Source organism: Oncorhynchus clarkii, chromosome 15, assembly GCF_045791955.1.
Source record: "Oncorhynchus clarkii lewisi isolate Uvic-CL-2024 chromosome 15, UVic_Ocla_1.0, whole genome shotgun sequence".
Lineage (NCBI taxonomy): Eukaryota > Metazoa > Chordata > Actinopteri > Salmoniformes > Salmonidae > Oncorhynchus > Oncorhynchus clarkii.
In genome coordinates this window covers 798,091-822,232 of record NC_092161.1, presented here as the reverse complement: position 1 = coordinate 822,232, position 24,142 = coordinate 798,091, and the positions used below count along the sequence as shown (strand labels likewise).

The 24,142-nt window shown below is 40.4% G+C and overlaps 1 protein-coding gene across 1 annotated transcript in view; it reads left to right on the top strand.

Annotated features, from left to right (window-relative positions):
• Nucleotides 1–24,142, top strand: part of LOC139366648 (vasoactive intestinal peptide receptor 1b) — a 319,811-nt gene that overhangs the window by 65,745 nt on the left and 229,924 nt on the right. Inside the window, exon 3 of the mRNA XM_071104323.1 lies at nucleotides 15,885–16,004. Within this exon, the coding sequence (XP_070960424.1) occupies nucleotides 15,885–16,004 (120 nt within the window). The remainder of the gene's footprint in view (nucleotides 1–15,884; nucleotides 16,005–24,142) is intronic.

The following is a 24,142-nucleotide window of genomic DNA, read 5'->3' as shown; positions in this document are numbered from 1 at the left end:
GGTTTATATTCTGGTTTATATTCCCTCTTTTCCCCTGGTTTATATCCTGGTTTTTATCCTGGTTTATATTCCCTATTTTCCCCTGGTTTATATCCTGGTTTATATCCTGGTTTATATTCTGGTTTATATTCCCTCTTTTCCCCTGGTTTATATCCTGGTTTATATACTGGTTTATATCCTGGTTTATATTCCCTCTTTTCCCCTGGTTTATATCCTGGTTTATATCCTGGTTTGTGTCCTGGTTTATATTCCCTCTTTTCCCCTGGTTTATATCCTGGTTTATATTCTGGTTTATATTCCCTCTATTCCCCTGGTTTATATCCTGGTTTATATCCTGGTTTATATTCCCTCTTTTCCCCTGGTTTATATCCTGGTTTATATTCCCTCTTTTCCCCTGGTTTATATCCTGGTTTATATTCTGGTTTATATTCCCTCTTTTTCCCTGGTTTATATCCTGGTTTATATTCCCTATTTTCCCCTGGTTTATATCCTGGTTTATATTCCCTCTTATCCCCTGGTTTATATCCTGGTTTATATTCTGGTTTATATCCTTGTTTATATTCCCTCTTTTCCCCTGGTTTATATCCTGGTTTATATCCTGGTTTATATTCCCTATTTTCCCCTGTTTTATATTCTGGTTTATATCCTGGTTTATATTCCCTCTTTTCCCCTGGTTTATATCCTGGTTTATATCCTCGTTTATATTCCCTCTTTTCCCCTGGTTTATATTCTGGTTTATATTCCCTCTTTTCCCCTGGTTTGTATCCTGTTTTATATCCTGGTTTATATCCTGGTTTATATCCTGGTTTATATTCCCTCTTTTCCCCTGGTTTATATCCTGGTTTATATTCCCTCTTTTCCCCTGGTTTATATTCCCTCTTTTCCCCTGGTTTATATCCTGGTTTATATTCTGGTTTATATCCTGGTTTATATCCTGGTTTATATTCCCTCTTTTCCCTTGGTTTATATCCTGGTTTATATCCTGGTTTATATTCCCTCGTTTCCCCTGTTTTATATTCTGGTTTATATCCTGGTTTATATTCCCTCTTTTCCCCTGGTTTATATCCTGGTTTATATCCTGGTTTATATTCCCTCTTTTCCCCTGGTTTATATTCTGGTTTATATTCACTCTTTTCCCCTGGTTTATATCCTGGTTTATATCCTGGTTTATATTCCCTATTTTCCCCTGGTTTGTATCCTGTTTTATATCCTGGTTTATATCCTGGTTTATATCCTGGTTTATATCCTGGTTTATATTCCCTCTCTTCCCCTGGTTTATTTCCTGGTTTATATTCTGGTTTATATCCTGGTTTATATCCTGGTTTATATTCCCTCTTTTCCCCTGGTTTATATCCTGGTTTATGTCCTGGTTTATATTCCCTATTTTCCCCTGGTCTATATCCTGGTTTATATTCTGGTTTATATTCCCTCTTTTCCCCTGGTTTATATCCTCGTTTATATCCTGGTTTATATTCCCTCTTTTCCCATGGTTTATATCCTGGTTTATATTCCCTCTTTTCCCCTGGTTTATATCCTGGTTTATATTCCCTCTTTTCCCCTGGTTTATATCCTGGTTTATATCCTGGTTTATATTCCCTCTTTTCCCCTGGTTTGTATCCTGTTTTATATCCTGGTTTATATCCTTGTTTATATCCTGGTTTATATCCTGGTTTATATTCCCTCTCTTCCCCTGGTTTATTTCCTGTTTTATATTCTGGTTTATATCCTGGTTTATATCCTGGTTTATATTCCCTCTTTTCCCCTGGTTTATATCCTGGTTTATATTCTGGTTTATATTCCCTTTTTTCCCCTGGTTTATATCCTGGTTTATATCCTTGTTTATATTCCCTCTTTTCCCCTGGTTTATATCCTGGTTTATATTCTGGTTTATATTCCCTCTTTTCCACTGGTTTATATCCTGGTTTATATTCTGGTTTATATTCCCTCTTTTCCACTGGTTTATATCCTGGTTTATATTCCCTCTTTTCCCCTGGTTTATATCCTGGTTTATATTCCCTCTTTTCCACTGGTTTATATCCTGGTTTATATTCCCTCTTTTCCCCTGTTTTATATCCTAGTTTATATCCTGGTTAATATTCCCTATTTTCCCCTGGTTTATATCCTGGTTTATATTCCCTCTTTTCCCCTGGTTTATATCCTGGTTTATATTCCATCTTTTCCCCTGGTTTATATCCTGGTTTATATTCTGGTTTATATCCTGGTTTATATCCTGGTTTATATTCCCTCCTTTCCCCTGGTTTATATCCAGGTTTATATCCTGGTTTATATTCCCTCTTTTCCCCTGTTTTATATTCTGGTTTATATCCTTGTTTATAGTCCCTCTTTTCCCCTAGTTTATATCCTGGTTTATATTCCCTCTTTTCCCCTGGTTTATATCCTGGTTTATATCCTGGTTTATATCTTGGTTTATATCCTGGTTTATATTCCCTCTTTTCCCCTGGTTTATATCCTGGTTTATATTCCCTCTTTTCCCCTGTTTTATATTCTGGTTTATATCCTGGTTTATAGTCCCTCTTTTCCCCTGGTTTATATCCTGGTCTATATCCTGGTTTATATTCCCTCTTTTCCCCTGGTTTATATCCTGGTTTATATCCTGGTTTATATTCCCTATTTTCCCCTGGTTTGTATCCTGTTTTATATCCTGGTTTATATCCTGGTTTATATCCTGGTTTATATTCCCTCTTTTCCCCTGGTTTATGTCCTGGTTTATATTCCCTCTTTTCCCCTGGTTTATATCCTGGTTTATATTCCCTCTTTTCCCCTGGTTTATATCCTGGTTTATATTCTGGTTTATATCCTGGTTTATATCCTGGTTTATATTCCCTCTTTTCCCCTGGTTTATATCCTGGTTTATATCCTGGTTTATGTCCTGGTTTATATTCCCTCTTTTCCCCTGGTTTATATCCTGGTTTATATTCTGGTTTATATTCCCTCTTTTCCCCTGGTTTATGTCCTGGTTTATATCCTGGTTTATATTCCCTCTTTTCCCCTGGTTTATATCCTGGTTTATATTCCCTCTTTTCCCCTGGTTTATATCCTGGTTTATATTCCCTCTTTTCCCCTGGTTTATATCCTGGTTTATATTCTGGTTTATATTCCCTCTTTTTCCCTGGTTTATATCCTGGTTTATATTCCCTATTTTCCCCTGGTTTATATCCTGGTTTATATTCCCTCTTATCCCCTGGTTTATATCCTGGTTTATATTCTGGTTTATATCCTTGTTTATATTCCCTCTTTTCCCCTGGTTTATATCCTGGTTTATTTCCTGGTTTATATTCCCTATTTTCCCCTGTATATATTCTGGTTTATATCCTGGTTTATATTCCCTCTTTTCCCCTGGTTTATATCCTGGTTTATATTCCCTCTTTTCCCCTGGTTTATATCCTGGTTTATATTCCCTCTTTTCCCCTGGTTTATATCCTGGTTTATATTCTGGTTTATATCCTGGTTTATATCCTGGTTTATATTCCCTCTTTTCCCCTGTTTTATATCCTGGTTTATATCCTGGTTTATATTCCCTCTTTTCCCCTGTTTTATATTCTGGTTTATATCCTGGTTTATATTCCCTCTTTTCCCCTGGTTTATATCCTGGTTTATATCCTGGTTTATATTCCCTCTTTTCCCCTGGTTTATATTCTGGTTTATATTCCCTCTTTTCCACCGGTTTATATCCTGGTTTATATCCTGGTTTATATTCCCTCTTTTCCCCTGGTTTGTATCCTGTTTTATATCCTGGTTTATATCCTGGTTTATATCCTGGTTTATATTCCCTCTCTTCCCCTGGTTTATTTCCTGGTTTATATTCTGGTTTATATCCTAGTTTATATCCTGGTTTATATTCCCTCTTTTCCCCTGGTTTATATCCTGGTTTATATTCTGGTTTATATTCCCTTTTTTCCCCTGGTTTATATCCTGGTTTATATCCTGGTTTATATTCCCTCTTTTCCCCTGGTTTATATCCTGGTTTATTTTCTGGTTTATATTCCCTCTTTTCCACTGGTTTATATCCTGGTTTATATTCTGGTTTATATTCCCTCTTTTCCACTGGTTTATATCCTGGTTTATATTCTGGTTTATATTCCCTCTTTCCCCCTGGTTTATATCCTGGTTTATATCCTGGTTTATATCCTGGTTTATATTCCCTCTTTTCCCCTGTTTTATATCCTGGTTTATATCCTGGTTAATATTCCCTATTTTCCCCTGGTTTATATCCTGGTTTATATTCCCTCTTTTCCACTGGTTTATATCCTGGTTTATATTCCCTCTTTTCCCCTGTTTTATATCCTGGTTTATATCCTGGTTAATATTCCCTCTTTTCCCCTGGTTTATATCCTGGTTTATATTCCCTCTTTTCCCCTGGTTTATATCCTGGTTTATATTCCATCTTTTCCCCTGGTTTATATCCTGGTTTATATTCTGGTTTATATTCCCTTTTTTCCCCTGGTTTATATCCTGGTTTATATCCTGGTTTATATTCCCTCCTTTCCCCTGGTTTATATCCAGGTTTATATCCTGGTTTATATTCCCTCTTTTCCCCTGTTTTATATCCTGGTTTATATCCTGGTTAATATTCCCTCTTTTCCCCTGGTTTATATCCTGGTTTATATTCCCTCTTTTCCCCTGGTTTATATCCTGGTTTATATTCCATCTTTTCCCCTGGTTTATATCCTGGTTTATATTCTGGTTTATATTCCCTTTTTTCCCCTGGTTTATATCCTGGTTTATATCCTGGTTTATATTCCCTCCTTTCCCCTGGTTTATATCCAGGTTTATATCCTGGTTTATATTCCCTCTTTTCCCCTGGTTTATATCCTGGTTTATATTCTGGTTTATATTCCCTTTTTTCCCCTGGTTTATATCCTGGTTTATATCCTGGTTTATATTCCCTCTTTTCCCCTGGTTTATATCCTGGTTTATTTTCTGGTTTATATTCCCTCTTTTCCACTGGTTTATATCCTGGTTTATATTCTGGTTTATATTCCCTCTTTTCCACTGGTTTATATCCTGGTTTATATTCTGGTTTATATTCCCTCTTTCCCCCTGGTTTATATCCTGGTTTATATCCTGGTTTATATCCTGGTTTATATTCCCTCTTTTCCCCTGTTTTATATCCTGGTTTATATCCTGGTTAATATTCCCTCTTTTCCCCTGGTTTATATCCTGGTTTATATTCCCTCTTTTCCACTGGTTTATATCCTGGTTTATATTCCCTCTTTTCCCCTGTTTTATATCCTGGTTTATATCCTGGTTAATATTCCCTCTTTTCCCCTGGTTTATATCCTGGTTTATATTCCCTCTTTTCCCCTGGTTTATATCCTGGTTTATATTCCATCTTTTCCCCTGGTTTATATCCTGGTTTATATTCTGGTTTATATTCCCTTTTTTCCCCTGGTTTATATCCTGGTTTATATCCTGGTTTATATTCCCTCCTTTCCCCTGGTTTATATCCAGGTTTATATCCTGGTTTATATTCCCTCTTTTCCCCTGTTTTATATCCTGGTTTATATCCTGGTTAATATTCCCTCTTTTCCCCTGGTTTATATCCTGGTTTATATTCCCTCTTTTCCCCTGGTTTATATCCTGGTTTATATTCCATCTTTTCCCCTGGTTTATATCCTGGTTTATATTCTGGTTTATATTCCCTTTTTTCCCCTGGTTTATATCCTGGTTTATATCCTGGTTTATATTCCCTCCTTTCCCCTGGTTTATATCCAGGTTTATATCCTGGTTTATATTCCCTCTTTTCCCCTGTTTTATATTCTGGTTTATATCCTTGTTTATAGTCCCTCTTTTCCCCTAGTTTATATCCTGGTTTATATTCCCTCTTTTCCCCTGGTTTATATCCTGGTTTATATCCTGGTTTATATCTTGGTTTATATCCTGGTTTATATTCCCTCTTTTCCCCTGGTTTATATCCTGGTTTATATTCCCTCTTTTCCCCTGGTTTATATCCTGGTTTATATCCTGGTTTATATTCCCTATTTTCCCCTGGTTTGTATCCTGTTTTATATCCTGGTTTATATCCTGTTTTATATCCTGGTTTATATTCCCTCTTTTCCCCTGGTTTATGTCCTGGTTTATATTCCCTCTTTTCCCCTGGTTTATATCCTGGTTTATATTCCCTCTTTTCCCCTGGTTTATATCCTGGTTTATATTCTGGTTTATATCCTGGTTTATATCCTGGTTTATATTCCCTCTTTTCCCCTGGTTTATATCCTGGTTTATATCCTGGTTTATGTCCTGGTTTATATTCCCTCTTTTCCCCTGGTTTATATCCTGGTTTATATTCTGGTTTATATTCCCTCTTTTCCCCTGGTTTATATCCTGGTTTATATCCTGTTTTATATTCCCTCTTTTCCCCTGGTTTATATCCTGTTTTATATTCCCTCTTTTCCCCTGGTTTATATCCTGGTTTATATTCCCTCTTTTCCCCTGGTTTATATCCTGGTTTATATTCTGGTTTATATTCCCTCTTTTTCCCTGGTTTATATTTTGGTTTATATTCCCTATTTTCCCCTGGTTTATATCCTGGTTTATATTCCCTCTTATCCCCTGGTTTATATCCTGGTTTATATTCTGGTTTATATCCTTGTTTATATTCCCTCTTTTCCCCTGGTTTATATCCTGGTTTATATCCTGGTTTATATTCCCTCTTTTCCCCTGTTTTATATTCTGGTTTATATCCTGGTTTATATTCCCTCTTTTCCCCTGGTTTATATCCTGGTTTATATCCTGGTTTATATTCCCTCTTTTCCCCTGGTTTATATTCTGGTTTATATTCCCTCTTTTCCCCTGGTTTGTATCCTGTTTTATATCCTGGTTTATATCCTGGTTTATTTCCTGGTTTATATCCTGGTTTATATTCCCTATTTTCCCCTGGTTTATATCCTGGTTTATATTCCCTCTTTTCCCCTGGTTTATATCCTGGTTTATATTCCCTCTTTTCCCCTGGTTTATATCCTGGTTTATATTCTGGTTTATATCCTGGTTTATATCCTGGTTTATATTCCCTCTTTTCCCCTGTTTTATATCCTGGTTTATATCCTGGTTTATATTCCCTCTTTTCCCCTGTTTTATATTCTGGTTTATATCCTGGTTTATATTCCCTCTTTTCCCCTGGTTTATATCCTGGTTTATATCCTGGTTTATATTCCCTCTTTTCCCCTGGTTTATATCCTGGTTTATATCCTGGTTTATATTCCCTCTTTTCCCCTGGTTTATATTCTGGTTTATATTCCCTATTTTCCCCTGGTTTATATCCTGGTTTATATCCTGGTTTATATTCCCTCTTTTCCCCTGGTTTGTATCCTGGTTTATATCCTGGTTTATATCCTGGTTTATATCCTGGTTTATATTCCCTCTCTTCCCCTGGTTTATTTCCTGGTTTATATTCTGGTTTATATCCTAGTTTATATCCTGGTTTATATTCCCTCTTTTCCCCTGGTTTATATCCTGGTTTATATTCTGGTTTATATTCCCTTTTTTCCCCTGGTTTATATCCTGGTTTATATCCTGGTTTATATTCCCTCTTTTCCCCTGGTTTATATCCTGGTTTATATTCTGGTTTATATTCCCTCTTTTCCACTGGTTTATATCCTGGTTTATATTCTGGTTTATATTCCCTCTTTTCCACTGGTTTATATCCTGGTTTATATTCTGGTTTATATTCCCTCTTTTCCCCTGGTTTATATCCTGGTTTATATCCTGGTTTATATCCTGGTTTATATTCCCTCTTTTCCCCTGTTTTATATCCTGGTTTATATCCTGGTTAATATTCCCTCTTTTCCCCTGGTTTATATCCTGGTTTATATTCCCTCTTTTCCACTGGTTTATATCCTGGTTTATATTCCCTCTTTTCCCCTGTTTTATATCCTGGTTTATATCCTGGTTAATATTCCCTCTTTTCCCCTGGTTTATATCCTGGTTTATATTCCCTCTTTTCCCCTGGTTTATATCCTGGTTTATATTCAATCTTTTCCCCTGGTTTATATCCTGGTTTATATTCTGGTTTATATCCTGGTTTATATCCTGGTTTATATTCCCTTCTTTCCCCTGGTTTATATCCTGGTTTATATCCTGGTTTATATTCCCTCTTTTCCCCTGTTTTATATTCTGGTGTATATCCTGGTTTATATTCCCTCTTTTCCCCTGGTTTATATCCTGGTTTATATCCTGGTTTATATTCCCTCTTTTCCCCTGGTTTATTTTCTGGTTTATATTCCCTCTTTTCCCCTGGTTTATATCCTGGTTTATATCCTTGTTTATATTCCCTCTTTTCCCCTGGTTTGTATCCTGTTTTATATCCTGGTTTATATCCTGGTTTATATCCTGGTTTATATTCCCTCTTTTCCCTGGTTTATATCCTGGTTTATATTCCCTCTTTTCCCCTGGTTTATATCCTGGTTTATATTCCCTCTTTTCCCATGGTTTATATCCTGGTTTATAGTCTGGTTTATATCCTGGTTTATATCCAAGTTTATATTCCCTCTTTTCCCCTGGTTTATATCCTGGTTTATATCCTGGTTTATATCCTGGTTTATATTCCCTCTTTTCCCCTGTTTTATATCCTGGTTTATATCCTGGTTAATATTCCCTCTTTTCCCCTGGTTTATATCCTGGTTTATATTCCCTCTTTTCCACTGGTTTATATCCTGGTTTATATTCCCTCTTTTCCCCTGTTTTATATCCTGGTTAATATTCCCTCTTTTCCCCTGGTTTATATCCTGGTTTATATTCCCTCTTTTCCCCTGGTTTATATCCTGGTTTATATTCCATCTTTTCCCCTGGTTTATATCCTGGTTTATATTCTGGTTTATATCCTGGTTTATATCCTGGTTTATATTCCCTCCTTTCCCCTGGTTTATATCCTGGTTTATATCCTGGTTTATATTCCCTCTTTTCCCCTGTTTTATATTCTGGTGTATATCCTGGTTTATATTCCCTCTTTTCCCCTGGTTTATATCCTGGTTTATATCCTGGTTTATATTCCCTCTTTTCCCCTGGTTTATTTTCTGGTTTATATTCCCTCTTTTCCCCTGGTTTATATCCTGGTTTATATCCTTGTTTATATTCCCTCTTTTCCCCTGGTTTGTATCCTGTTTTATATCCTGGTTTATATCCTGGTTTATATTCCCTCTTTTCCCTGGTTTATATTCTGGTTTATATTCCCTCTTTTCCCCTGGTTTATATCCTGGTTTATATTACCTCTTTTCCCATGGTTTATATCCTGGTTTATAGTCTGGTTTATATCCTGGTTTATATCCAAGTTTATATTCCCTCTTTTCCCCTGGTTTATATCCTGGTTTATATTCCCTATTTTCCCCTGGTTTATATCCTGGTTTATATTCCCTCTTTTCCCCTGGTTTATATTCTGGTTTATATTCTGGTTTATATCCTGGTTTATATCCTGGTTTATCTCCTGGTTTATATTCCCTCTTTTCCCCTGTTTTATATTCTGGTTTATATCCTGGTTTATATTCCCTATTTTCCCCTGGTTTATATCCTGGTTTATATTCCCTCTTTTCCCCTGGTTTATATTCCCTCTTTTCAGAGTTGAATCCCACTGGTGTAGACAATGTGTTGTTCTGTTGCTTTCTCCACATCTCACATATCATATCTCTCTATATATCTCTATAGTATCTCTCTATTTCTATATATCTCTACAGTATCTCTGTATATATCTATAGTATCTCTCTATTTCTATATATATCTATGGTATCTCTGTATATCTCTATAGTATCTCTCTATTTCTATATATCTCTATGGTATCTCTCTATATCTCTATAGTATCTCTCTATTTCTATATATCTCTATGGTATCTGTATATATCTATAGTATCTCTCTATTTCTATATATCTCTGGTTTCTCTCTATATCTCAATCGAATCTATCAATATCTCTATTGTATTTATCTGTATCTCTACATCTTTCTTTTTGTATTTTTTATTTCACCTTTATTTAACCAGGTAGGCTAGTTGAGAACACGTTCTCATTTGCAACTGCGACCTGGCCAAGATAATGCAAAGCAGTTCAACATATACAACAACACAGAGTTACACATGGAATAAACAAACATACAATCAATAATACAGTAGAGAAATCTATATACAGCATGTGCAAATGAGGTAGGATAAGAGAAGTAAGGCAATAAATAGGCCATGGTGGCAAAGTAATTACAATATAGCAATTAAACACTGGAATGGTAGGATGTGCAGAAGATGAATGCGCAAGTAGAGATACTGGGGTGCAAAGGAGCAAAATAAATAAATAAATACAGTATGGGGATGAGGTAGATTGGATGGGCTACTTACAGATGACCTATGTACAGCTGCAGTGATCTGTGAGCTGCTCTGACAGCTGGTGCTTAAAGCTAGTGAGGGAGGTAAGAGTCTCCAGCTTCAGAGATTTTTGCAGTTCGTTCCAGTCATTGGCAGCAGAGAACTGGAAGGAAAGGCGGCCTAGGGAAGAATTGACTTTGGGGGTGACCAGTGAGATATACCTGCTGGAGCGCGTGCGACGGGTGGGTGCTGCTATGGTGACCAGTGAGCTGAGATAAGGCAGGGCTTTACCTAGCAGAGACTTATAGATGACCTGGAGCCAGTGGGTTTGGCGACGAGTATGAAGCGAGGGCCAGCCAACGAGAGCATACAGGTCGCAGTGGTTGGTAGTGTATGGGGCTTTGGTGACAAAATAGATGGCACTGTGATAGACTACATCCAGTTTGTTGAGTAGAGTTTTGGAGGCTATTTTGTAAATGACATCGCCAAAGTCGAGGATCGGTAGGATGGTCAGTTTTATGAAGATATGTTTGGCAGCATGAGTGAAGTATGCTTTGTTGCGAAATAGGAAGCCGATTCTGGATTTAATTTTGGATTGGAGATTTAATGTGAGTCTGGAAGGAGAGTTTACAGTCTAACCAGACACCTAGGTATTTTTAGTTGTCCACATATTCTAAGTCAGAGCCGTCCAGAGTAGTGATGCTAGACTGGTGGGCAGGTGTGGGCAGTGATCGAATGCAGAGCATGCATTTAGTTTTATTTGCATTTAAGCGCAGTTGGAGGCCAGGAAAAGAGAGCTGTATGGCATTGAAGCTCATCTGGAGGGTAGTTAACACAGTGTCCAACGAAGGGCCAGAGGTATACAGAATGGTATCATCTGCGTAGAGGTAGATCAGAGAATCACCAGCAGCGATAGAGACATCTTTGATGTATACAGAGAAGAGAGTTGGCCCGAGAATTGAACCCTGTGGCACCCCCATAGAGACTGCCAAAGGTTTGGACAACAGGCCCTCCGATTTGACACACTGAACTCTTTCGGATAAGTAGTTGGTGTACCAAGCGAGGCAATATTTGAGAAACCAAGGCTGTTGAGTCTGCCTATAAGAATGTTGTGATTGACACAGTCGAAAGCCTTAGCCAGGTTGATGAATACGGCTGCACAGTAATGTCTCTTATCGATGGCGGTTATGATATCGTTTCAGATCTAGACCGTGTCTCAGGTTCACCCATGACCAGCTCTGAAACTAGATTGTATAGCGGAGAAGTTCGAAATGGTCGGTAATCTGTTTGTTAGCTTGGCTTTCAAAGACCTTAGAAAGGCAGGGTAGAATAGATATAGGTCTGTAGCAGTTTGGTTCTAGAGTGTCTCCCCCTTTTGAAGAGGAGGATGACCACGGAAGCTTTTCAATCTATGGGAATCTCAGACGATACGAAATAGAGGTTGAACAGGCTAGTAATAGGGATTGCAACAATTTTGGCAGATAATTTTAGAAGGAGAGGGACCAGATTGTCTAGCCCGGCTGATTTGTAGGGTCCAGATTTTGCAGCTCTTTCAGAACATCAGCTATCTGGATTTGGGTGAAGGAGAAGTTGGAGGTTTGAGCGAGTTGCTGTGCGGAGCGCAGGGCAGTTGACCAGGGTAGGGGTAGCCAGGTGGAAAGCATGGCCAGCCGTAGAAAAATGCTTCTTGAAATTCTCAATTATAGTGGATTTATCGGTAGTGACAGTGTTTCCTAGCCTCAGTGCAGTGGGCAGCTGATAGGAGGTGTTCTTATTGTCCATGACCTTTACAGTGTCCCAGAACTTTTTTGAGTTTGTGCTATAGGATGTAAATTTCTGTTTGAAAAAGCTAGCCTTAACACTCCTGACTGTCTGTGTATATTGGTTCCTAACTTCCCTGAAAAGTTGCAAATCACGGGGGATATTTGATGCTAATGCATAAGGCCACAGGATGTTTTTGTGCAGGTCTAGGGCAGACAGGTCTGAGTGAACCAAGGGCTAAATCTATTCCTGGTTCTACATTTTTTGAATGGAGCATGCTTATTTAAGATTGTGAGCAAGCACTTTTAAAGAATAACCAGGCATCCTCTACTGACAGGATGCGGTCAATGTCATTCCAGGAAACCGCGGCCAGGTCAATTAGAAAGGCCTGTTCGCTGAAGTGATTTAGGGAGCGTTTGACAGTGATGAGGGGTGGTCGTTTGACCGCAGACACATTACGGATACAGGCAATGAGGCAGAGATCGCTGAGATCTTGGTTGAAAACAGCAGAGGTGTATTTGGAGGGCGAGTTAGTTAGGATGATATCTATGAGGGTGCCCGTGTTTACGGATTTGGGGTTGTACCTGGTAGGTTCATTGAGAATTTGTGTTAGATTGAGGGCATCAAGCTTAGATTGTAGGATGGCCGGGGTTTAAGCATTTCCCAGTTTAAGTCAACTAGCAGCACGAGCTCAGAAGATAGATGGGGGGCAATTAATTCACATATGGTGTCCAGGGCACAGCTGGGGGCAGGGGGAGAGGGTGAGGCAGAGGGAGACTTGTTTCTGAAAAGGTAAATTTGTAGGAGTAGTAGCTCGAATTGTTTTTGTACAGACCTGGATAGTAAGACAAAACTCTGCAGGCTATCTCTGCAGTAGATTGCAACACTGCCCCTTTTGGGAGTTCTATCTTGGCGGAAAATGTTATATTTAGGGATGAAAATTTCAGTGTTTTTGGTGGTCTTCCTAAGCCACTATTCAGACAGCCAGCCAGCTAAGACAGCCGGGTTGGCAGAATGTACTAAAGCGGTGAATAAAGCAAACTTAGGGAGGAGGCTTCTAATGTTAACATGCATGAAACCAAGGCTAAAAATAGGTCCGGTATGCTCTGGTTTGAAACGCTTTGTACGAACTGGCGAGAGCTTTCCAAGCTGAAGGTTAGCTGATGACCGCTAGCAGTGGTTAGCTGACTGATAGCTGGTAGCTAGTTAGCTGGCTAGCTTCTGTTGGGGGATTCCAGATCGAAAGTAAAGAAAAATACTTTAGAAAATAACAGATCCACATTGGGTGAGGCGGGTTGCAGGAGATTATGTTGAAGTTGAGGTTTTGGAAAAATATAAAAAAGATATGGGAAGAAAAAATATATAAATCATTTTTAATAAACATAGATCAAGACGAGCACAAATACGCCATCTTGGAAAATGATTGAAGAGATAATGTTATCTATGGAATCTATGTATGTCTCCATCTCTATGGTATCTCTCCATAACTCTATCTCTTTGGTATTTTTCTATATCTCCATCTCTATGTCATCTCTGTATATCTCCATCTCTATGGTATCTCTCTATGTCTATTTCTTTATGATATCTCTCTATATCTCTGTGGCATCTTTCTATATCTCTATCTCTATGATATCTCTCTATATCTCTATCTCTATGGTATCTCTCTATCTCTGTGGTATCTCTCTATATCTCTATCTCTATGGTATCTCTCTATATCTCTATCTCGATAGTATCTCTCTATATCTCTATCTCTATAGTATCTATATCTCTATGGTATCTCTCTATATCTCTATGATATCTCTCTATATCTCTATCTCGATGGTATCTCACTATATCTCTATCTATATGGTATCTCTCTATATCTCTGTCTCTACGGTATCTCTCTATATCTCTGAGGTATCTTGCTATATCTACATCTCTATGGTATCTCTCTATATCTCTATCTCTATGGTATCTATCTATATCTCTATCTCTATGATATCTCTCTATATCTCTGTGGTATCTTTCTATATCTGTATTCTATGGTATTGCTCTATATCTCTATGGTATCTCTCTATATCTCTATCTCTATGGTATTGCTCTATACCTCTATTGTATCTCTCTATATCTCTGTGGTATCTCTTTATATCTATATCTCTATGGTATCTCTCTATATCTCTATCTCTATGGTATTGCTCTATATCTCTATGGTATCTCTCTATATCTCTATCTCATTGGTATCTCTCTATATCTTTATTCTATGGTATTGCTCTATATCTCTCTATATCTATATCTCTATGGTATCTCTCTATATCTCTATCTCTATTGTATCTCTCTATATCTCTATCTCTATGGTATCTCTCTATCTCTATGGTTTCTCTCTATATCTCTATCTCTATGGTATGTCACTATATCTCTTTTCTATGGTATTGCTCTATATCTCTATGGTTTCTCTCTATATACAGAAGATAGCTCTATTTGGGTAAAGACCAAGTCCATATTATGGCATGAACAGCTAAAATAAGCAAAGAGAAATGACAGTCCATCATTACTTTAAGACATGAAGGTAAGTCAATCCTGATAATGTCAAGATCTTCGAGTTTCTTTAAGTGCATTCACAAAAACCATCACTCGCTATGATGAAACTGGCTCTCATCAGGTCCGCCACAGGAATGGAAGACCCAGAGTTACCTCTGCTGCAGAGGATAAGTTCATAAGAGTTACCAGACTTAGAAATTGCAGCCCAAATAAATGCTTCACAGAGTTCAAGTAACAGACACATTTCAACATCAACTGTTCAGAGGAGACTGTGTGAATCAGGCCTTCATGGTTGAATTGCTGCAAAGAAACCACTACTAAAGGACACCAAAAAGAAGAAGAGACTTGCTTGGGCCAAGAAACACGCGCAGTGGACATTAGACTGGTGGAAATCTGTCCTTTGGTCTGATGAGTCCACATTTAAAAATGTTGATTCCAAGCAGTGTGTCTTTGTGAGACGCAGAGTAGGTGAACGGATGATCTCCGCCTGTGTGGTTCCCACCGTGAAGTATGGAGGAGGTGTGATGGTGTGGGGGTGCTTTGCTGGTGACACTGTGTGTGATTTATTTAGAATTCAAGGCACGCTTAACGAGCATGGCTACCACAGCATTCTGCAGTGATACACCATCCCATCTGGTTTGCACTTAGTGGGACTATAATTTGTTTGTCAACAGGAAAATGACCCAAAACCAGCCTCCAGGCTTTGTAAGGGCTATTTGACCAAGAAGGAGATTGATGGAGTGCTGCATCAGGTGACCTGGCCTCCACAATCACCCGACCTCAACCCAATTGAGATGGTTAGGGATGAGTTTGACCACAGACTGAAGGAAAAGCAGCCAACAAGTGCTCAGCATATGTGGGAACTCAACGCTGTTGGAAAAGCATTCCAGGTGAAGAGAATGCCAAGGTGTGTGCAAAGCTGTCATCAAGGCAAAGGGTGACATCTTTGAAGAATCTCAAATATACAATTTATTTGGATTTGTTTTTGGTTACTACATGATTCCATATGCGTTATTTCATAGTTTTGATGTCTTCACTATTATTCTACAATGTAGAAAATAGTCAAAGTAAAGAAAAATACTTGAATGAGTAGGTCTGTCCAAACTTTTGTTGTCTGAGAGCATGTGGTAGAGCTGGCAGGATAACTCTCTCTGTGTTGTGAATATTCTCATCTGGCTCCAGACACCATGGACAAACAGGCTGTTCTGTCTGTCTGTCTGTCTGTCTGTCTGTCTGTCTGTCTGTGTGCGTGTGTGTGTGTGTGTGTCTACAATAATCCTAATTTTCATGTCTCTCTTTCTCTGGGCAGGTTGTCAAGGGATGTGGGATATCATCGCTTGTTGGCCGTCTGCCAGGGTGGGAGAGGTCATCACCATCAAGTGTCCGAAGTACTTCAGTTACTTCTCTGACCATATAGTCAAACATAAAGGTAAACATTACTTCATGAAGGTAAATATTGCTTTTCCCACCATATAGTCAAATATAAAGGTAAACATTAATTATTATACAATACAGAATATGCAGAAAACAGAATATATCATAATGAATATATATAATACAGAATATACATATATCTACAGAATACAGAATATACAGAATACATAATATAAAGAATAAAGAATATGCAGAATATACAGAATACACAATATACATAATATAGAATATATAAAACAGAATATACAGAGAATATGGAATGCAGAATACAGAAAATACAAACTATATAATAAACAATATACAGACTACAGAGAACACAGAATATAGAATACAGAATATACAGACTATATAATAAACAATATACAGAATACAGAGAGCTCAGAATATACAGCATTGTGTAACATTACCACGTTTTTATATTGAAAAATAGCGGCGCCAAGGACAACATACCTCGCTAGCTGAAGGTCAGGGAGAGGGAACATACCTCGCTAGCTGAAGGTCAGGGAGAGGGAACATACCTCGCTAGCTGAAGGTCAGGAAGAGAGAACAATAGGAGCTAGCTGAAGTACAGGGAGAGGGAACATACCTCACTAGCTGAAGGTCAGGGAGAGAAAACAATAGGAGCTAGCTGAAGGTCAGGGAGAGGGCACAATAGGAGCTAGCTGAAGGTCAGGGAGAGGGAACAATAGGAGCTAGCTGAAGGTCAGGGAGAGGGAACAATAGGAGCTAGCTGAAGGTCAGGGAGAGGGCACAATAGGAGCTAGCTGAAGGTCAGGGAGAGGGAACAATAGGAGCTAGCTGAAGGTCAGGGAGAGGGAACAATAGGAGCTAACTGAAGGTCAGGGAGAGGGAACAATAGGAGCTAGCTGAAGGTCAGGGAGAGGTAACAATAGGAGCTAGCTGAAGGTCAGGGAGAGGGAACAATAGGAGCTAGCTGAAGTACAGGGAGAGGGAACAATAGGAGCTAGCTGAAGGTCAGGGAGAGGGAACAATATGAGCTAGCTGAAGGTCAGGGATAGGGAAAAATAGGAGCTAGCTGAAGATCATTGAGACGGAACATACCTCGCTAGCTGAAGGTCAGGGAGAGGGAACAATAGGAGTTAGCTGAAGGTCAGGGAGAGGGAACATACCTTGCTAGCTGATGTACAGGGAGAGAGAACAATAGGAGCTAACTGAAGATCAGGGAGAGGGAACAATAGGAGCTAGCTGAAGTACAGGGCGAGAGAACAATAGGAGCTAGCTGAAGGTCAGGGAGAGGGAACAATAGGAGCTAGCTGAAGTACAGGGCGAGAGAACAATAGGAGCTAGCTGAAGGTCAGGGAGAGGGAAAAATAGGAGTTAGCTGAAGGTCAGGGAGAGGGAACAATAGGAGTTAGCTGAAGGTCAGGGAGAGGGAAGAATAGGAGTTAGCTGAAGATCAGGGAGAGGGAACAATAGGAGTTAGCTGAAGGTCAGGGAGAGGGAACATCCCTTGCTAGCTGATGTACAGGGAGAGAGAACAATAGGAGCTAGCTGAAGATCAGGGAGAGGGCACAATGGGAGCTAGCTGAAGGTCAGGGAGAGGGAACAATAGGAGCTAGCTGAAGTACAGGGCGAGAGAACAATAGGAGCTAGCTGAAGGTCAGGGAGAGGGAACAATAGTAGCTAGCTGAAGTACAGGGAGAGGGAACAATAGGAGCTAGCTGAAGGTCAGGGAGAGGGAACAATAGGAGCTAGCTGAAGGTTAGGGAGAGGGAACAATAGGAGGTAGCTAAAGGCAAGGGAGAAGGAACAATAGGAGCTAGCTGAAGGTCAGGGAGAGGGAACATACCTCGCTAGCTGAAGGCCAGGGAGAGGGAACAATAGGAGCTAGCTGAAGGTCAGGGAGAGAGAACAATAGGAGCTAGCTGAAGGTCAGGGAGAGAGAACAATAGGAGCTTGCTGAAGGTCAGGGAGGAGGAACATACCTCGCTAGCTGAAGGTCAGGGAGAGGGAACAATAGGAGCTAGCTGAAGGTCAGTGAGAGAGAACAATATGATCTAGCTGAAGGTCAAGGAAAGGGAACAATAGGAGCTAGCTGAAGGTCAGGGAGAGAGAACAATAGGACCTTCAGCTAGCTCCTATTGTTCCCTCTCCCAATGAGTGGCAGCTGCCAACACACTGACTCAACTCCAGCCACTTTAATAATGGGAAATTATGTAAAATATATCACTAGCCACTTTAAACAATGCTACCTAATATAATGTTTACATACCCTACATTATTCATCTCATATGTATATGTATATACTGTACTCTATCATCTACTGCATCTTATGTAATACATGTATCACTAGCTACTTTAACTATGCCACTTTGTTTACATACTCATCTCATATGTATATACTGCACTCAATACCATCTACTGTATATTGCCTATGCCGCTCTGTACCATCACTCATTCATATATCTTTATGTACATATTCTTTATCCCCTTACACTTGTGTCTATAAGGTAGTAGTTTTGGAATTGTTAGCTAGATTACTTGTTGGTTATTACTGCATTGTCGGAACTAGAAGCACAAGCATTTCGCTACACTCGCATTAACATCTGCTAACCATGTGTATGTGACAAATAACATTTGATTTGATTTGATTTAGGAGCTAGCTGAAGGTCAGGGAGAGAGAACAAAAGGAGCTAGCTGAAGGTATACATCAACGAATTGGCGAGGGCGCCAGAACAGTCTGCAGCACCCGGCCTCACCCTACTAGAATCTAAAGTCAAATCTCTAAAGTTTTCTGATAATCTGGTGCTTCTGTCACCAACCAAGGAGGGCCTACAGCAGCATCTAGATCTTCTGTACAGATTCTGTCAGACCTGGGCCCTGACAGTAAATCTCACTAAGACAAAAATAATGGTGTTCCAAAAAAGGTCCAGTTGCCAGGACAACAAATTCCATCTAGACACCGTTGCCCGAGAGCACACAAAAAACTATATACACCCCGGCTTAAACAACTTCCACAAAGCTGTGAACGATCTGAGAGACAAGGCAAGAAGGGCCTTCTATGCCATCAAAAGGAACATAAAATTCGACATACCAATTAGGATCTGGCTAAAAATACTTGAATCAGTTATAGAACCCATTGCCCTTTATGGTTGTGAGGTCTGGGGTCCGCTCACCAACCAAGAATTCACAAAATGAAGCAAACACCAAATTGAGACTCTGCAAATAGAATTCTGCAAACATATCCTCTGTGTACAATGTTGAACACCAAATAATGTATGCAGAGTCCCCAGGACAGAAACACAATTAAACCCAACCAAATCATGAGAAAACAACAATATAATTACTTGACATATTGGAAAGAATTAACAAAAAAACAGAGCAAACTAGAATGCTATTTGGCCCTAAACAGAGAGTTCACAGTGGCAGAATACCTGACCACTGTGACTGACCCAAATTTAATTTCTTGACGCTACCCATCCCTTATGCGGGATAATTGTAATCAGCAACCGCTGAATAGCATAGCGCCTCAGTCAAATAATATTATAAAAAATATTCATATTCATGAGTGCAATATTGCAAAACACAGTTTAGCCTTTTGTTAATCCACCTGTCGTCTCAGATATTGAAATTATGCTTTACAGTGAAAGCAATCCAAGCGTTTGTGTAAGTTTGTCGATCGCATGACAAAACATTAAGTACACTTAGCATCAGGTAGCTTGGTTACAAAAATCAGAAAAGCAAAAAAAGCAAATTAATCGTTTACCTTTGATGATCTTCGGATGTTTTCACTCACGAGACTCCCAGTTACACAACAAATGTTCATTTTGTTCCATAAAGATTATTTTTATATCCAAAATACCTCCATTTGTATGTCGCGTTATGTTCAGAAATCCACAGGAAAGAGCGGTCACGACAACGCAGACAAATTCCAAATAGTTTCCATAATGTCCACAGAAACATGTCAAACGTTTTTTATAATCAATCCTCAGGTTGTTTTTAAAATATATTATCGAAAATACACTGCTCAAAAAAATAAAGGGAACACTTAAACAACACAATGTAACTCCAAGTCAATCACACTTCTGTGAAAACTGTTCCTATGCTTCCTGGCTGATGTTTTGGTCACTTTTGAATGCTGGCGGTGCTTTCACTCTAGTGGTAGCATGAGACGGAGTCTACAACCCACACAAGTGGCTCAGGTAGTGCAGCTCATCCAGGATGGCACATCAATGCGAGATGTGGCAAGAAGGTTTGCTGTGTCTGTCAGCGTGGTGTCCAGAGCATGGAGGCGCTACCAGAAGACAGGCCAGTACATCAGGAGACGTGGAGGAGGCTGTAGGAGGGTAACAACCCAGCAGCAGGACCGCTACCTCCGCCTTTGTGCAAGGAGGAGCAGGAGGAACACTGCCAGAGCCCTGCAAAATGACCTCCAGCAGGCCACAAATGTGCATGTGTCTGCTCAAACGGTCAGAAACAGACTCCATGAGGGTGGTATGAGGGCCCGACGTCCACCGTGCAGGACGTTTGGCATTTGCCAGAGAACACCAAGATTGGCAAATTCGCCACTGGCGCCCTGTGCTCTTCACAGATGAAAGCAGGTTCACACTGAGCACGTGACAGACGTGACAGAGTCTTGAGACGCCGTGGAGAACGTTCTGCTGCCTGCAACATCCTCCAGCATGACCGGTTTGGCGGTGGGTCAGTCATGGTGTGGGGTGGCATTTCTTTAGGGGGCCGCACAGCCCTCCATGTGCTCACCAGAGGTAGCCTGACTGCCATTAGGTACCCGAGATGAGATCCTCAAACCCCTTGGAGACCATATGCTGGTGCGGTTGGCCCTGGGTTCCTCCTAATGCAACACAATGCTAGACCTCATGTGGCTGGAGTGTGTCAGCAGTTCCTGCAAGAGGAAGGAGAGAAAGAGAGAGACAGTAAGAGAGAGACAGTAAGAGAGAGAGAGAGAGGGGTAGAGAGAGAGAGAGAGGAAGAGAGACAGTAAGAGAGGGGTAGCGAGAGAGGTAGAGAGAGAGAGAGAGAGAGAGAGAGAGAGAGAGAGAGAGAGAGAGAGAATGAGCTGAGAGAGAAAGCACGCAGGGCATTCTACGCCATTAAAACTAATTGAATATGTCATTGAACCAATTGCACTTTATGGCAGCGAGGTGTGGGGTCCACTTGCAAAACAAGATTTCATCAAATGGGACAAACACCCCATTGAAACCCTGCATGCAGAGTTCTGTAAGATTCTCCTACATGTCCAGAGGAAAACTACAAACAATGCATGCATGGCAGAATTAGGCCAATATCCACTAATAATAAAAACTCAAAAAAGAGCAATTAAGTTTTGGAAACATCTAAAATACAGTGACCCCCTCTCATATCATTACCAAGCCCTGCAATGCCAAGAGCTGAGCAAAGAAAAGAGTCCCCTCATCCAGCTGGTCCTGGGGCTGAGTTCACAAACCTGTCCTACTAACGCACTGAAGCCTCAGGACCAGAACATCCAATCAATCAGGATAAACCAAATTACCACACAGTCAAAACAAAACTATATTGCTTACTGGGAAACACAAGCACAAACACAAAGCAAAAGGCTGTGCTATCTGGCCCTAAATCGACTGTACACCGTGGCTAAATATTTGACCATGGTTACTGATCAAAACCTTAGAAAAACCTTGACAAAGTACAGGCTCAGTGAGCACAGCCTTGCCATTGAGAAGGGTAGACACAGGAAAACCTGGCTCCCTGTAGAGGAAAGGCTGTGCAACCACTGCACAACAGCAGAACAACAGCAGAACCTGAGACGGAGCTGCAAAAATATAAAACAATTAGAGAGTGTCATTTTCCCAAATTTGAAACCCTTATTCAAGGTTTCAAAGACCTCTCTGATGAGGATAGGCTACCCGTCCTGTTGGGGGAGGATGCAGAGAGCTGTGGGTTGGCAGCGCACTACATTGCTGCCTGCCATAAGATGAGGGACAGTGTCTGACAGACCAATCAACCTGCACATGTCCTCTACTGTATACTTATTGTTATTGTTGAATGTATGGTTATTTTGACACTTGGTTATTGTTGTTACTGTTGTCCCGTTGACAATTTGAATCTCATTTTTATTTATTTTTTATATTGTAAATATCCAAAATAAGCTTTGGCAATATGTACATTGTTATGTCATACCAATAAAGCGAATTGAATTGAATTGAGAGAGAGAGGGGTAGAGAGAGAGAGGTAGAGAGAAAGAGATAGACAGTAAGAGAGAGATAGAGAGAGGGGTAGAGAGAGAGAGAGAGGGGTAGAGGTAAAGAGAGAGAGGTAGAGAGAGGGAGGTAGAGAGAGAGCGGGTAAAGCGAGAGAGAGGGAGAGAGGTAGAGAGAGAGAGGTAGAGAGAGAGAGAGAGGGGTAGAGAGAGAGGGGTAGAGAGAGAGAGAGGGGTAGAGGTAAAGAGAGAGAGGTAGAGAGAGGGAGGTAGAGAGAGAGCGGGTAGAGCGAGAGAGAGAGGGGTAGTGAGAGAGGGGTAGAGAGAGAGAGGGAGGTAGAGAGAGAGAGGGGTAGAGAGAGAGAGGTAGAGAGACAGAGAGGGAGGTAGAGAGAGAGAGAGGGGTAGAGAGAGCGAGAGAGAGAGAGAGGGGTAGAGAGAGAGAGAGAGAGAGAGGTAGAGAGAGAGGGGTAGAGAGAGAGGGAGGTAGAGCGAGAGGGAGGTAGAGAGAGAGAGGTAGAGAGAGATAGAAAGAGGTAGAGAGAGAGAGGGAGGTAGAAAGAGAGAGGGGCAGAGAGAAAGAGGGGCAGAGAGAGGTAGAGGTAGAGAGAGAGAGAGAGAGAGAGAGGTAGAGACAGAGAAATGGGACATGGGAGCAGTGTAGGCTTCAGGAGATACTGCGGTCATGTAGAGAACCACAAAGGACTTGAGCAGCTGACATCATCACACATCCTCATCTATTCCCTGCTTTATTTATAGACTGTTGAAAAATTTACATGTAAACTGCAAGTCTTATGAAATATGAATGGTGCTGTGTGTTTGTGTAACAGATGTTAATTGTACTCTCCTTGCGTTGTGTTTTGTTCAAATAAATCACCCCAGCCAGTGGTCCCAGTTGAGTTATTATTTATTATCTGTAGTTAAACAGGAAACAGCACCTTAGTTGTGCCGGGCTTAATGATGTTGATGGCTGACGATGGTAAAATCTGTAGCACGAAAACAACTGTGTTAGCAATGGGCTTATGTGACCATTACATCGGTGCATGCTAACTAACACAGTCATATACAGCAATCATATACCAAAGCACATCCCAGAAAGCCCCTCAATCCCTAACAGGTACCATATACCCACACAAATATAAATGAGTAACGTTCAGCAAACTTGTACACATTGTAAAATATAAAATAGAAACCAGTATTCAGAGCGTGACCTACCCCTTGCATCACATTTTCATACTGGGGAGACCTGACGTCCGCGATCTCCCCCTATCTGCAAGTGGGGCCAATCACAACACGCCCTATTGTCATTGAACCCACCAATTAGAATGCTTGAGCACTAAACTCACCTTTAGAGGCAAGTGGAAACCTAACCAACCCTGTTAAATCTGGTAACAGTTGATTTAAAGGTCTTTATAGACAAACTATTAATAACTAGCTTTGAACCAGAACTTCAGATAATGTCTTACGATTTGGCAGGTAGCCGCCCTCTACTCCAGCAGCTCCCTAACTAAGCCATGTGTTCCTTCTCCATTGTAACCTCTCCAAACTAACATGGTGAATTCTGGCCCTCTGGGAAGGACTGGCAGGCAAGGTCACTGTCTCCCCAAAGTCGACAGGCAAGTGAACAGATTCACTAGAAAACAGCAGATGCACAGCATAGGATGCACTCAAAACCCCCATGTATTGGCTCAACATGAGAGTGGCATCAGAGTGGCATCAGAGTGGCGTCAGAGTGGCATCAGTGGCATCAGAGTGGCATCAGAGCGGCATCAGAGCGGCATCAGTGGCATCAGAGTGGCATCAGAGCGGCATCAGAGCGGCATCAGAGCGGCATCAGAGCGGCATCAGAGTGGCATCAGAGTGGCATCAGAGTGGCGTCAGAGTGGCACCAGAGTGGCATCAGAGTGGCATCAGAGCGGCATCAGTGGCATCAGAGTGGCATCACTGGCGTCAGTGGCATAAGAGTGGCATCAGTG